Here is a 14,538-nt window from a genome sequence, read left to right on the forward strand (position 1 = left end):
AAAAGGGGGCAAAAAAAAACACACACGTGTTTTATTTTATACATATAACAATATTTATGTAATAAATAATTCTCCTAATAATGGGAAGGGGCCAGCCAAACCACGCCGACCGCATAAAATAATGAAATAGACTGTATGGAGAATAGTATATATAAGTATTATATGTAGAAAGACAATGCATGCAGACATGAATTAGCTAGCTAGCAAGAATCATAATCTCGTTGAATCTTGTTGCTCAATGGCTTTCCAATCTGCAAACACTGAATGGGAGGCGTAGTGGGAGAATACAGTCTCCCAAAGGTCTGCCAACAATAGGGGTCGTGCATTTGATATCGTTCTTGATGGGGCTTAAGCTGTATGTGGTTGAGGGTCACGTCGGTACATGGCATGATGTCACTACACGCGAAGTGCACGGGTTTCACCGTATATGTTCCCCTTATGTTTTCATATTTTATATCTGACAGGGAAACGGAACTTGTTTGGTTCTTGCAACTGCATCTGTCGCAATAGTATTGATCGATCACTATTGGGAGTTGAACCTCAGAGACTTGTATGTTTGAGAATTGCACTCCTTGCACCAACCCTGATCCTCCCTATAATTTATGCCTATGTTAGGTAGATGTGAATGTAGATTGATCATAACTTTGTTTGTTTTGGTAAATTAATTAGTTACCTGCCATGTCTTAATTCGGACTCCATTCATAGTATTCTGCATGAAGACATCTCGAACAGTGATATTTGATACACAAGCCTTGGTGTTATCTTTTCCAAGGCCTCCAATGCTGATGCCATGTCCTGGCCCACAATTAATATTGTGTATGTAAACATTTGTGCATCCAGTTTGTATTGATACACAATCATCCCCTGCAACAACAGAATTTTGTTAGGTTAAAAGAAATTTATAATTTTTTAAGTTTCTACACAAGAAAGTTCTAATTTATATTCTCTTTAACTGGCTGGCTCGATGCTGCCTTACTGGCTCAAACAAGTTTTGAAAAAACTATGTGTCCGTGTCCCCTCGTGGGGCTGGAAACATTTTTTGATTTACTCTTTTACTGTAAAGATTGTGACAACTCTTTGCGAGAATGTGCGGCGATCAAATGTGCTCAAACGATGAAATGTGTCAAATTTCTAATGGCTTGGGACGTTGAAGGATATGGTTTCATGCAGGTCCCCCCACCCCCCACCACCCAATTAGCAGGATAAGATAAACAGAAGCAAAATGGATTAGCAAATTTGTCATAATTAGGCAACCGAATAACATGAATTGCAAAAAGATTCAAGGAGAGAAGTTTAACTTGGTAAAACTATGCTAATAACTAATTACCACAGGCAATATTCGAACTGTGAATCAGCACATCTTTGGAGTTTTGCAAGTGAATCCCATCGGTGTTGGGGCTATCACCGGGGGATGACACGGTTAAATTGTACACCAATACCCCGATGCAGTTGTCGAATTTGAGGTGGCAGCGAGGGCTGTTTTGGATTGTGATTCCTGTTACCGTAGTGTGGAAACTTCCATAGAATCTAAGTGCCTGTGTTGCAAGAATTGAATATATATGACCCCAATTATATTGTCTTTTTTATACGACAGATGTTGTTGTAAGTCCTTAAGAAAGGTAAAATTAAAAAGAAAAACCATATTCGAGCATATTGATGGTCCTTACTGTTGGTTTAATTTTTGGCATCTTCACTACAAGTGAGCTTCTCAACTGCAGCAATAAATCAAAATCAGACTTAAAAAACAAGAAAAACAGGAGAGGGCAGTGCTATCCTGGATCTTTATAGAAAATTGTAAAGGGATCAAAAAGCGTTCATTACAGCAGGAATCGGAGGCTTTGGGACCAAAGTTTCATTTAAAGGGACTAAAAATTTTGATTCATCATCCAGAGGATCATCCTCAAATGCAGAATCTTGCCACCAAAGAGCTCCGTTTCCGTCGATTTTTCCACTGCCTCTGATGGTTATTCCCACAAGTTTTGTGAATTCAAGCCATTGGAGAAGGCCTGAACCCCAAGAATCTGAGCCTGTTGGAGCAATAATTGTACCTTCTAGCTGCAAAAGAACAACAATCACATGGGATTCCCTGTTGTTATTCTCGGCAAGTATTCATTGTAAAAGATTGATTGTTGAATTTTATATGGTCGATCGGTTTGTATAGTTATAACTTATTTACCTGGAAAACAATGTTGTGCTGACAATATGGACCGGAAAATGAGACGGGTCCTACTAGGAATACGTATCCTGCTGGGACATTAATAATTGAAGCTTCAACTTTGCAAGCAGCTGCCCATGCAGCTTGGAATGCCTGCATTAATTTCACGGTAGAAATTAAATGATGCGTGCTTTTATATCATTAAAAAAAACTGATGAAAGAGGCCAAATTAGAACGTAATTATGTCGTGAATGTTAATTTGAGGAGTCAATCATTATTTATTTTCAAAATGTGGATGATTTTGGTAGTTTACGTGGAAAAAGGACCGTTTTTAATATCGGGATCAGGAATTAACTCCAGTCACGGGAATCGTTTGTCAAGACCTTTCTGATTATGTTGTCCTTTAGTTTGCATTAAATAACAATCAACGTACGAATATCTCATATTTATAATACCTTTTTTACTTATTTTTTACAATCAAACATGGATCAAATCATCCAATCTATAGTAGTGCACACAGTGCTTGACATAAAATTTTGTAAAAGATTAACGCAAGGCACATATGGCTCTTATGAACATCAGGATAACTTTCGGATGCTAATTAAATTTTCTTCATTAGCTAAAGTTCTGCCTTCCAAGTTGTCCAATCTGTTATATTTATTGTGTCGACTGGATTTACCTCACTTGAAGGAAAAAAAAATTCTATTTAATTAGTTGTACTCGTTAAATAAAATCGCCTAATATTGTGAAACATCGAGTGGTGTTATTTTCCAAGAACATGGAATTATTATCTTTTTTTTAAAAAAAAAAGGTTAAACCTTTTTATTTGGCCTACTTTGTAAAGTTGGAACCGAATGTTTTTGAGGGGACCTCCCCTGTTAACGGTCGTGCCATTTTAGATTAGTTTGACAATAAATAAGCCAAAATTTTTGTTGCAAGGAATTATTCTATTGATAAGAGCAAAGCCCAGTTGCCACTTTAGCTGTCAATTCTTAAAAGCAAAAATTTTCGAATTTTTTGAGGATATATATATATAGTTACTTACATTGATAAATTTGGCCTTCAGCTTCAATTGATCACAAGAAAAAAGTCAATCATGATTACCTTAGTGTCATCTTTGGTTCCGTCACCCTTGGCTCCAAAATCCAACACATTGTAGACTGTGGAAAAAGGTAGATTGCCACCTTTCTTTGGCGGTACTGGTGATGGCAGTTTGGACTTTCCGGCGGTGTGGTGGTGGGTGCGGTGATATTTGCTTTTCTTCTTGGAGATTAATGAAGCTGGGTCGCTCCTGCTCCGGCTTTGCCTCCAATTCTTGCTGACTCTGGTTGCATTGCATGATTCAATGCTTGTGCTTGTGCACCACATAAGAAGCAGAATTATCAGCGTGAGAGTGAAGTTTTTTTGGCCAAAACCTCCCATTATATTGTTTGGAGGCCAGGGAATTAGAGAAATGGAAAAATGTGCGATATATGGTTTAAGAAATATGGGCGAGAAAGGGGGTTTATATAGCAAAGATAACAATAATGTGATTTAAGCCCCAAGTCGTTTGCATTTAATAGACGACATTCATGATTAATTCAATTGAGATGATACATAATAATAAAATTCTTTATTATTTATTTCTCCCCTCTTAAAAGAAAAAAAGTATATATATCCCTCCAAAACAAAATTTTGTTGAGTTGATTCAACGATGTTTTGATTTTGAGCTATAATATAATTTCTCGGTGGACATTGTAGTATGATCAGTTATTCAATTTATACGTGAAATAGATATGCAATCGTTTGTGTGTGTGTGTGTGTGTGTGTGTGTGTGTCATGTGTGGATGTCAAATTCTGGTTTGGTAAAAGATTAAGTTTTGGATAGTAATAAATTTCCGATGCATTAATTGAAAAAGGAATTTTGACAACGCATAAAGTTACGGCCAAATCCGTACGTGTTGATGAATGTCTAAAATCACTGTCTAACTTGGTATACCACATAATATGTATAAGAATTTGAAAAAGTGAACTGCCAAAACTAAATATAGTCAGTCATATTACATGTAATTATATATTAATTGAACGTGAAAAGGGAAGAAGGCAGGGAAGAAGCTGGCACGTGCTCGAGTAATGTCTTTTTATTGTCACATGCTAGCTAGCTATACCCCACTCACGGGCTTCATTTTTCCATTTTGTCTTCTTAGATATATGATATAAAACCACCTACATACATACAATTTCCAATCCATATTAACGCGATCGCACGCATGTCTACATATGATATAGATATATGGATATATAGATGATCAACGATCCATGCAACACACAATTGTACACAAAAATAATTCAACCAAATTATTTATTTTTTTTTTAAAAAAAAAAAATAATAACATATGGAGGTAGGCAGCCGAGCCGCCCATGGTTTTATAAACATGCATTGAAGTGGAAATAATTTGTCAGAGAGGTACTATGAAATTGTAACTGTTCCAACAGGTCCATTTCAATTTCACGCCATGTTTGATGCTTTTATTTATTGAAGGGAACAAAATTAAATTTCTATCGGGGGGTCCTACTTTACTTCATGTTATTTAATTTGCTTTCGGGAAATATATAGGAACCGTTACTTACCATATTGAAATTTAGATAATTATGAAATGGGCACTTCAAGTACTGAAAAATATATATATATATATATATATTTTTTATACAAAAATAAAAAATAAAAGCTCCAAATTATTAACCACCACTCTGTCGTCCCAGATATCCCTACCTGCACGAGAGTAGTGTGTCGTCAATAATATAATTTTGGGTGGGTTATTGTTTATCATGCATGTGAAATTAGGATATAACAATTCAAGACATGGGGACAATGTTTTGTTTTTGAAAATTCATGCCTTCTTCACAGATTGCGCCATTAATCAATCATTCGAAATTTCTCTTTTTTGCCTCGAAGAAAAAATATGGGGTTTTGAGGTCATTAATGAGTAGAGATAATTATATTTCCTGATCAGTACACGTCGCAACCTAGCTAACTCTTTTAAACTTTAGAGCTTTTGCTGCTATAATATGGTGGCATACCTCATTTGTATACAGATAATGTCCATCTATCACCTAAACTAACTAGTTTTGAAGTCATTATAAACAATTAAATCAAAATTAACCAAAAAAATATCACATATCTGCATGTAACACATGAAAATTATTATTTAGTAGGTCTCTTGTGATACGGTTATACAGATTTTTATCCGTGAGACGAGTTAACATTGTTCATATTTACAATCATAAGTAATACTTGTGGTATAAAAAATAATATTTTTTAATGATGGCTCAAATAGGAGATATGTCTCACAAAATTAACTCGTGAAACTATCTTACAAAAGTTTTTGTGTTATTATTATAGCATACTAACTAACTTAGATATCATGCTATTTTTTTATTATTATTTAAAATCAAGTATCATCTTATTTCTTTTAATATGAAATATTAAAGAACAAATTTATTATCATACATTTATTACCACACAAAACGATATCACTATTATCCAAATCTTATCATATTACTACTCATTAAAAAAATCACTATATAATACTGTAAATTTTTCACCGAAATCTATATTCAAATAAAAATATATAGATTTTTTTTCAAAAAATAAAATAAAATTGTAGTAGCATAATTTTGGGCCCAATACTGAGGAGGCCCTTGACAAATTCAGCAAACTGGTTCAATAAGCCCATAACTCGATTCTCAGATTTACAAAGGAAATTGATTGATTGCTTGATTGATCGATCTATCCTCTTCTCTGGAAAATGCGTAAATACTCCCGCGGTTCGAGTATATACTGACTTGTGATTAATCCAAGTTTGTGTTTACTTTTCCCTTCAAAACAAGAATGAATGGTATTGAAATTTTTTCTGTGCAGATATTTGATTGTGAGAAACGTTGCGGAGCTTGGCTGCGGCGATGAGTTGATGGGATTATTATCTATATATGGTGAAGTTGAGGAGCGAGTGTTTATTAAATATTTATATATGTATAAATGGTGGAAAAAAAATTCAAACTTGGACCCTTTCTCAACTGGGCTTATCGTCACCATTTATTTGTCCAATGAAAAATTTCGTATTTTTTGCGCTGCATAAATTTTATCATTTAAAGAAAAAATTCATGAGAATATAGCAATTTAGAGTGGAGTACGTAATTCTATTATCACTACTGAATTTTTTACGATTTTGATGGTTTCGGAAAGTGATGCTTAGATGCAAGCCGTTAGCCAATGGATGGTGATGAATGTGTGCCATTTACCGATGTTTACTGGATTATGTTTCGTCACATCAACAACGACAGGTGATTTTAACTAATAAGTACTTCTCTCCCATCCTTGAATATTCATTTTGTATGCCTGTGAATCTTTATGTTTGATGAGTTTAAGGAAGAAAATGTGTCATATGGCATCCATGTAAATGAAATATTTGGATTTGTCACCATAAGAACTAGTTCCCCATGAAGTTTTTTTTTAAAAAAAAATTGACATTAGTCACATAGATGCTTTAATTTGTACATTCATTGATACACTCGATTTCGAAATAGATTTGCCAAAAGGAAGTTGGATGGCCTCATTGTGAGAGCCTCCTTGATACAAGAGAGAAATTAGAAGGAAGGAGAAGGGAAGTGACCATTGAAACGTAAGTCTATAGTAACATTAGATAGAATAGAGTTTAAGATTTCTTATTGTGGTGGATTTTTTTATAGTTTTATATACTCTTTTGAATCAGCTAGAAACTTGAAAGGCTCTTCAGATTTTATGAGCAAGCAATTGTCAGTTTCTGATCCAGTGCCGAAGGATTCATTCCACAAACATCATTCTTAGCTCAAAGGTACTTTTCTAGCTGACACCAATATAATGAATATTTCGGGGAAATTTTTATGGTTTTCAATTTCATTACTAACCAAAACTGTTTCTGGGTTTTGATACATATTTGCCTCTTTCAATACTATGTGCCTCTATCGCAGAGGTATCACTTACGCTGTTACCATACCAATATCAAGATCTTTGCACCATTCTAGTTACTTCAAATTTCAGTGTGAAACTCTTTCCATGCCCTAACTGTAGCATATGGATAGTGTGTTGACACAACATTCACTCCTATATTTCAATTATGTCATGTCATCTCTTGATTGAAATACCGGTCTAACCTATCACTTGATGATAGGAACATTTTACCTTGGAATCTATGAATCGAACAGTGTAGTTGGTGAGGGAGAAACTGAATAAGGTAATATACCATCTTCTTGTGATGTTTTAGCATTGTAGATCCACATTTCATGTCTTCTTTCTTTTACGTACGACAACCAATCATTGGGCATGGAGAAACTGGTTCATCCAAAACTATCTGCATGTGTTGAGAATAGACGGAGAATCTAGGAACCTAATGAACAACCTCACGATGCCACTGCTGAAAATTGAACCAAGATGTTGATGATGCTATTGCAATGTATGTATTTCATTGAAGTATTTTCAGCTATTCTTATTTTTTTTCTAGTGTGTTACTTGAAGGACGACAAATGCCGCTAGCTGTGAGTCACTATCGGGCAAAACAGGAAACATTTTCTTTTTACCGTAAATTCTATGGAAGTAGCAATTTAATGTCAATTTATTAAAAGTAGCTAAAAACAGGAAATTCCAAGAGCTAATCAAGGTAGCAGATTGATGATCAATTTTAGCATACAATGGTATTTTATATTATGAATTGCATCCGCTTGAGGGTATTTTACTTCAAATGAAAATCAAGAAAGGCCTTTGAAAAGAACAGAGAAAACCACTCCCCAAAAGGCGTGACTTTGAACCCCCGCTCATAAATTTTAGCTAAAGACCGCACAACAAGGGCCTAGGCTCTCTTCTCTTGTTTGGTTCAAGGAAGAGTCCAGTCCAGATATATGTTAATGTGGACCTATTCAACTTGATTTTTCCTGCCTCGCACCTACAGTAGATTTATTCATCTTATTACGTTGTTTTGATTTTCTTACCTATTTGGTTCTCCAATATTGTAATTCGAGACTTTAATCAAGAACCTTAATGAATGTTTTATTATTTTTTATTTTAAAAAAAATCATTAATGTTGTCTCATAGAGAGAGAAGGGGTATTTTGTAATGTAACCTCAGTCAATCATTATTTTTAAAAAAGATCTTCTATAGTATATTTCATATATATATATTCGGAGAGATTATTTTTTTAAGAAAATGTTTGATCAAATCAATCTTCTCAGATATAGAGAGAGAGACAGAGAACCCACACTTGTTTCAATCATTTAGAAAAGGAGAAGGCCCCAAGATTTGCGAGTATTTAATTAGTTTAATTTAACAATTACCATGCATGCTGGGTATAATGTCCACTTTTAAGTATCATTCAGAATAATGTGTGTAGAAGTTTATGTTTTGCTTAAAAAAATACGTTATAAATATACCTAAATTGGATTGGATTGGATTGGATATGCCTCTTGAAACTTTTGTATTAGTAATTCATCATGATAACCTATCAACACCAATTAGCGTGTGTGTTGTAATGATTCTCGAGGTTTAGAAATAAATAATATTCCGTAGCATGCAAGAAGTGGCCACATCAAAATTATTATATATAATGTTTCCCCGACAATTAGATGAGTTTGGAATTCAGATGGTTTTATTTTTTTAAAACCTAACTAAGAATGAAGTTTACAAAATTTTTTAATTTACTTTTATCAATGAACCATGTAATGCACCCATATCTGGAAGGATGGATTTTGGAATTTAAACTCAGTTAACTAATTTAGGGGATGCCTGGTTTTCTTTATAATTTTTACAAATATATATTGAGAAACAATTCAAGTATGTGTTTGCTTTTGTTTTTATATAGGTATTTTCTAAATTTAGAAAATTGAATACTGAAGAACATATATAGAAACTATATATTATATATGCTTGTGAGTGAATCCAACAATATATCCAAATTAAATAAAAGTTTGCCCAAACTCTCTCGTACTATGATTATTATATGTTGGGAAATGAAATGGGAATTTCTTTTGAATAATAATAATTGAGAAAGTTGTGGGCTAGAGAATATTCAGCTTTTTCAATGCGACAAAAATACTCTCGGGTTTTTCAATTGAGCACGTTAAGGTACCTTCCATTGAACATAATAATTACTGTGAAAATTATAAATTAATTTATACATTTTTTTTTAAGTTGGGAACTATCTTTATTATTATTTAAATAAAATAAAAAAAACCAAGGTGGGAACAGCTGAAGTATCAAGTATACCAACGTACTCATTACAAGTATAATATATACATATTATGTCCTCATCTCTACCAAACTCCACAACTACTATGCTTTTTGGTGTGGCAAACAATCAATCAGCTGCTACTGTTTTAAATGTTTACGATTGATTAACCCACTAAAAATAACTGTAAATCTTTCAATTTTAGTTTCGAATATCTGTCTGCTAAACTTTTTATAACAATAATATTATAACAGAATAAAATGAATTTTTAATTAATAAAATCAGTCAAAAGGCAAGAAAGTTGGACGAGGACAAAGGCAAGCACGTGATCTGCCAAAAACTTACCTGCAAATATTTGTTTGCTTTTGCCTGAGAGACATGCTATTGTTCTCTCTGAATCAATCACACATCCCTTCACTCCATTTCAAAACCTTTCTTTATTTTATTATTTTTGTTTTCCCAAAATTACAACTACCTTTTTCCCATTTTCCAATTTTTTTTCTTTGAAAAAAACCACTACTAATACAATAATATACTTGCTAAATAGAATAATCTTTTTTCCCATTGTCTTATTATTATTATTAAACAGTCGCCACATCTGCATTCTGAGCTCCCTTTGGCCTCTTGTGTATTGGATTCTTCTTGCATTGTGTTTGTATCTTTCTGCTAAGCTGTAAAATGCCCGCGCTGTTGTTTGATGATTTTAACCGCATAGAGTGAGCAACTGTGATTCAAATCTCGAGCGGATAGTAACTGATGATTATTAGTCCAGGGCAGATTGAATTTTGTGGGGAGCAGTCTCAAGTTTCAACTACATTCAATTCACACGCTAACATTCGTAGATCTCAAGGCTCTAAGATATCTGGTCTACCCTCTGGTTTTGCTTTCTCCAGAAAATACCCTTCATTCTACTCCGCTCAAAATATTTCCTACTTGGTATGAGGCTCTGTTTTTGTTCAAGATTATAGCTTTACTACGTAAGTTTTGTTTTTTCCGAAGTGGTTGATTCTTGGCTCTCAAAAGAGAAAACTTGAAATTCTTTTGGGGCTCGAAATGTAAAAGGAGCTTTTTTATACATGGTGAAGGTGGAAATGCTTTGTGGGGTTCTGATGTTGAGGGCTCATTTTATGGTCTGAGTTGTTAGGAGAATAAGGTGATCTACTGAGGTTGGGAATGGCTTATCCTGTTGAGCGTAATAAATTTTTTCAGAGAAGGTGAATTTTGTGGAGGGACTTTTCATCAGATCGTAACATGGAGAAAGAGAAGTTTCTTTTCTGGAAACTGGGATTAATGGTTTTAGCATTTATTGGGAGTTCTTATTCAACTTTATCTCCAACTGGAGTCAATTTTGAAGGTAAACGTTTTTTCACTCTGAAAATTACATCTCTATTTGTAACGCTGTGGGAAAAATTCTTTTTCTTTTGATTTTCTTGCATGGATGATGGTGATTGAATTTTAATTTTTATGGAGTCCTAAGCTTTTAGTCTTATTTATTGATGTTTTCTATTCTTCCTTGTATTTGCTAATTTTGATCATATTCAAGTTCAGTGTCTCCGTTAGCTTGTGCTTTCTTTTAATTAGGGTCGAACTTTGCTTCTTTCTTTTCATGGTTTAGAAACTCTGCCCTTGGCATTTAGTTTTTGTATTAGCCTGATATATCTATGTTCATTATCAAGATTTATGCTGCTGCAACCTGCCTCCAGTGTTGGGGTTATGCTGAAATTAAAAAATATATATATTACTAATATTCTTCCATCGTGGATCTTGAGAAGTGTGGTAGTTTTATCAGAATTGTTCCTCTAAACTGGCTGACATAGTTGTCACATTAATAATTTTAAGGACTTACAGTCCACAAATTGGTACTGGAAATCTATGCAGATTCTGCCACTGTTTTCATTTGTGAACATATATGGCTTGCAAGTTGGGCTGTGCGAGACCCTGCTAATGGTTTTGATTATGACTAATATCTATTCAAAGGTGTATTATATCTTGACAAATGATTTTTCTGTTGAAATTGATGCAGTTGTAGCTTTAATCGCCATAAAAAGTGACTTGCATGATCCATATAATGTCCTGGAAAATTGGGATGCTAATTCTGTAGATCCTTGTAGTTGGAGGATGATCACTTGTTCACCAGATGGCTATGTTTCTGCTTTGTAAGGCACCTAACGTGACTTCTTAACGCCAAAAATTCAACAAAACTCTCTACTAAAGGCTTAAATCTTGAATCTGTATGTTACTGATTTATTGCGGTAATTTTTACTTCTTATTAGAGGACTGCCGAGCCTGAGCTTGTCCGGAACCATATCACCTGGGATCGGAAACCTCACGAACTTGCAGTCTATGTGAGTTATTCTATTGTTTATACACACACACACACACACATACACATAGATTTGAAATTGTTCTGTATGCTTTTCTTTTACTGTTAGTTTTGAGATTTTCTTTATGTTATTGCTGAGTTGAGTACCCATTTTTAATTTAATCTCGAACAATGTTTTTTCATTCGTATGTAGATTGCTACAGAACAATGAAATTTCTGGTTTCATTCCTACTTCCATTGTGAAGTTAGAAAAGCTTGAGACTCTCGATCTCTCAAACAACAAGCTTACCAATGAAATTCCTGAAGCTGTTGGGGATCTGAAGAACTTAAATTATCTGTGAGTTTTTTGGGACTTGCTGATATTAACTTTCAGAGTTTCTCATTTTGCCATCCTTGTTCGCTTTTTAATGACACCTGTTTCTTCCATTGATTTGAGCAAGACAGGCGGCTTAACAACAACAGCCTTACTGGTCCGATTCCCGGTTCTCTTTCCAAAGTTGAAGGCCTCACTCTTGTGTATGTCGTAATTCTTTTCTTTGCTCTCAGTGGTTCTCAAATCGACACGGATAATATAATAAGAACGTGATTTCTTCCTTACTGCAGGGACCTTTCTTACAATAATCTTAGTGGCTCCTTGCCTAAAGTTTCCGCTCGAACATTCAAGTTAGTTGCCCTCTCTCTTTCAAGAATAATCTATTACTTGTAGTAGAAATTCTTTACTCAGCTAATTGTATTGCGATGATTGGCTCCCAGAATTGTTGGAAATCCTTTAATTTGTGGGCAAGCTTCTCAATACAATTGTTCTGTTGTCTACCCAGAGCCACTGTCCTTCCCACCTGATAATGGAAAAGGTAAACATGACTTCATTCTCCACCCGACTTTCAGTACATTTAATCTTCATTGCTGTTACCATAATCTAATTATTCTTGGCAGGGTATTCAAAATCTGGAGCAAAACATCACGTCGCCATTGCTTTTGGAGCTAGCTTTAGTGCTGCCTTTCTAATCATAATAGTCGTTGGCTTGCTCCTTTGGTGGCGATACAGGCGCAATCAGCAGATCTTCTTTGATGTTAATGGTCAGTTATGTTATTGAATCTTGGTGCGCTGACTTTATCTTTTAATCTTTATCAATTCTGTCACTAGATTTTGACGTTGAAAATTAGAGGGATCGAATTATCAGGTATATGGATAGTGTGTTCTTTTTTTCTTGACAAGTTAAACAATAAACATTGGCACGATTATGCATATGCTACACAATCATTCTTTCTCCCTGCTTGATTCTTGGCCATCTTTTGTTTGTCAGATCAATACGATCCAGAGGTACGTTTAGGCCATCTGAGAAGGTATACCTTCAAGGAACTCCGAGCTGCCACTGATCATTTCAATTCAAAGAATATATTAGGAAAGGGAGGATTTGGCATTGTTTACAAGGGACGTTTAAGCAACGGGACTGTAGTTGCTGTGAAAAGGTTAAAAGATTACAATGCAGTTGGCGGTGAAATTCAGTTCCAGACAGAAGTAGAGCTGATCAGTCTGGCTGTCCACAGAAATCTTCTCCATCTCTGGGGATTCTGCTCGACTGAAAACGAACGTCTTCTCATTTACCCATATATGCCAAATGGTTCAGTCGCCTCTAGACTGAAAGGTACGTACTTATATATTCTGTTCTGCTGTTGTTTTGAAGGTAATCAATCTTGATTGTATTCAAGACATGGCTGGAGCTAGGAATTCGTTAAGGAGATTAGGGGAGGATTTTCAGTTTGAGAAAGCCACAAAAAGCCTTGAAAATATTTCTATCAAGGAGGTGGCCTGCTGCAGTTTTTGGGGCTGATGAACATTGTATTCGATCATCTTTTCAGATCATGTAAATGGCAGGCCGGTTTTGGACTGGTCCAGAAGGAAAAGAATAGCATTGGGTATAGCTAGGGGGCTAGTGTATCTACATGAGCAATGCGACCCCAAAATTATTCACCGTGACGTCAAAGCTGCCAATATCTTGTTAGATGAGGACTTTGAGGCAGTTGTCGGAGACTTTGGATTGGCGAAGCTTCTGGATCACCGAGATTCCCACGTTACAACAGCAGTTCGAGGCACTGTTGGTCACATTGCTCCGGAATATTTATCAACGGGTCAATCATCAGAAAAAACAGACGTATTTGGGTTCGGTATCTTACTTCTGGAGTTGATTACAGGGCAGAAAGCGGTAGACTTTGGGCGGGGGGGCAACCAAAAGGCCGTGATGCTCGACTGGGTAACTCCCTAGCTCATTTCTTTAATTACGTCTTGTTTTTAATGAAAAATATGAACGAAAGAATGGTTTTTGGGTGTAACGGTTTAGGTGAAGAAGCTTCATGAAGATGGTAAACTGAATCTTCTGGTGGACAGAGAGTTGAAGAATGAATATGATAGAATGGAGTTAGAAGAGATGGTGCAAGTGTCACTTCTCAGTACACATTTTAATCCGTCTCATCGTCCAAAAATGTCTGAGGTATTGAGGATGTTGGAAGGCGACGGGCTAGCAGAGAAATGGGAGCAATCCCGGAGCATGGAGGCTCCAAGATATGAGAAACATTCGAAAAGATATTCGGATTTCGTAGAAGAATCGTCGCTGGTGGTTGAGGCAATGGAGCTCTCTGGCCCAAGATAATAGCTTTCTTTTTTTTTTTTTTATTTTATTTGTGACTTCCATCCATTCCATCCATCAGTACTAATTAGATCCAAAGCATACAAACTCACTCGGTCTTTTGGATCACATTTCAGTCCACCATTTATTCTCGGCGTCGGCTGCTATGTAGATTTATTTATTTATTTATTTATTATACAA

The 14,538-nt window shown here is 35.2% G+C and overlaps 2 protein-coding genes and 2 long non-coding RNA genes across 8 annotated transcripts; 2 read left to right on the forward strand and 2 right to left on the reverse strand.

Annotated features, from left to right (window-relative positions):
• Positions 1-78: 78 nt before the first annotated feature.
• On the reverse strand, positions 79-3,613 carry LOC140956881 (polygalacturonase At1g48100). 2 transcript variants are annotated; one of them, XM_073413791.1, is made up of 8 exons: positions 3,479-3,613; positions 3,260-3,415; positions 2,177-2,308; positions 1,822-2,055; positions 1,668-1,712; positions 1,328-1,535; positions 674-864; positions 79-593 (listed from the first exon to the last, which is right to left on the reverse strand). In XM_073413791.1, exons 1-8 carry the CDS (start codon positions 3,575-3,577, stop codon positions 201-203), a joined length of 1,458 nt encoding a protein of 485 aa, XP_073269892.1. In that variant the 5' UTR covers positions 3,578-3,613; the 3' UTR covers positions 79-200. The 2 variants fall into 2 exon arrangements, with proteins under 2 accessions (XP_073269892.1, XP_073269891.1); XM_073413790.1 differs by having other exon boundaries at positions 3,260-3,613.
• Positions 3,614-5,905: 2,292 nt separating this feature from the next.
• On the forward strand, positions 5,906-7,849 carry LOC140956882 (uncharacterized). Of its 3 annotated transcripts, none has more exons than XR_012171555.1 (4): positions 5,906-5,962; positions 6,057-6,478; positions 6,722-6,816; positions 6,907-7,849. It is a non-coding gene; the product is annotated as an uncharacterized lncRNA (long non-coding RNA). The 3 variants fall into 3 exon arrangements; XR_012171554.1 differs by having other exon boundaries at positions 5,914-5,968; XR_012171553.1 differs by having other exon boundaries at positions 5,917-6,478.
• LOC140956883 (uncharacterized) lies at positions 6,657-8,222 on the reverse strand. Its single transcript, XR_012171556.1, has 2 exons — positions 7,349-8,222; positions 6,657-7,011 (listed from the first exon to the last, which is right to left on the reverse strand). It is a non-coding gene; the product is annotated as an uncharacterized lncRNA (long non-coding RNA).
• Positions 8,223-9,966: 1,744 nt separating this feature from the next.
• On the forward strand, positions 9,967-14,524 carry LOC140956880 (protein NSP-INTERACTING KINASE 3-like). 2 transcript variants are annotated; one of them, XM_073413788.1, is made up of 12 exons: positions 9,967-10,543; positions 10,600-10,744; positions 11,414-11,546; positions 11,664-11,735; positions 11,907-12,050; positions 12,158-12,229; positions 12,317-12,376; positions 12,467-12,564; positions 12,647-12,790; positions 13,018-13,359; positions 13,574-13,965; positions 14,053-14,524. In XM_073413788.1, the coding sequence occupies exons 2-12, from the start codon at positions 10,642-10,644 to the stop codon at positions 14,359-14,361; spliced, it is 1,869 nt and encodes a 622-aa protein (XP_073269889.1). In that variant the 5' UTR covers positions 9,967-10,543; positions 10,600-10,641; the 3' UTR covers positions 14,362-14,524. The 2 variants fall into 2 exon arrangements, with proteins under 2 accessions (XP_073269889.1, XP_073269890.1); XM_073413789.1 differs by having other exon boundaries at positions 9,967-10,326.
• The last annotated feature ends 14 nt before the right edge of the window (positions 14,525-14,538 follow it).

The sequence above is a fragment of the Primulina huaijiensis genome, chromosome 14 (genome assembly GCF_012295235.1).
Source record: "Primulina huaijiensis isolate GDHJ02 chromosome 14, ASM1229523v2, whole genome shotgun sequence".
NCBI classification, from domain to species: domain Eukaryota; kingdom Viridiplantae; phylum Streptophyta; class Magnoliopsida; order Lamiales; family Gesneriaceae; genus Primulina; species Primulina huaijiensis.

Bases quoted from the DNA above. Each gene is read 5' to 3' on its own strand.
- LOC140956881 (XM_073413790.1), bottom strand. From the start codon at position 3,577: ATGGGAGGTTTTGGCCAAAAAAACTTCACTCTCACGCTGATAATTCTG. The intron at 865-1,327 runs GTAATTAGTTAT...CTGTTGTTGCAG, and splicing joins CAGTTCGAATATTGCCTGTG to GGGATGATTGTGTATCAATA. The intron at 594-673 runs GTAACTAATTAA...CATAAATTATAG, and splicing joins TCCGAATTAAGACATGGCAG to GGAGGATCAGGGTTGGTGCA.
- LOC140956880 (XM_073413788.1), top strand. From the start codon at position 10,642: ATGGAGAAAGAGAAGTTTCTTTTCTGGAAACTGGGATTAATGGTTTTA. The intron at 12,565-12,646 runs GTAAACATGACT...TATTCTTGGCAG, and splicing joins CCCACCTGATAATGGAAAAG to GGTATTCAAAATCTGGAGCA. The intron at 12,791-13,017 runs GTCAGTTATGTT...TTTGTTTGTCAG, and splicing joins GATCTTCTTTGATGTTAATG to ATCAATACGATCCAGAGGTA.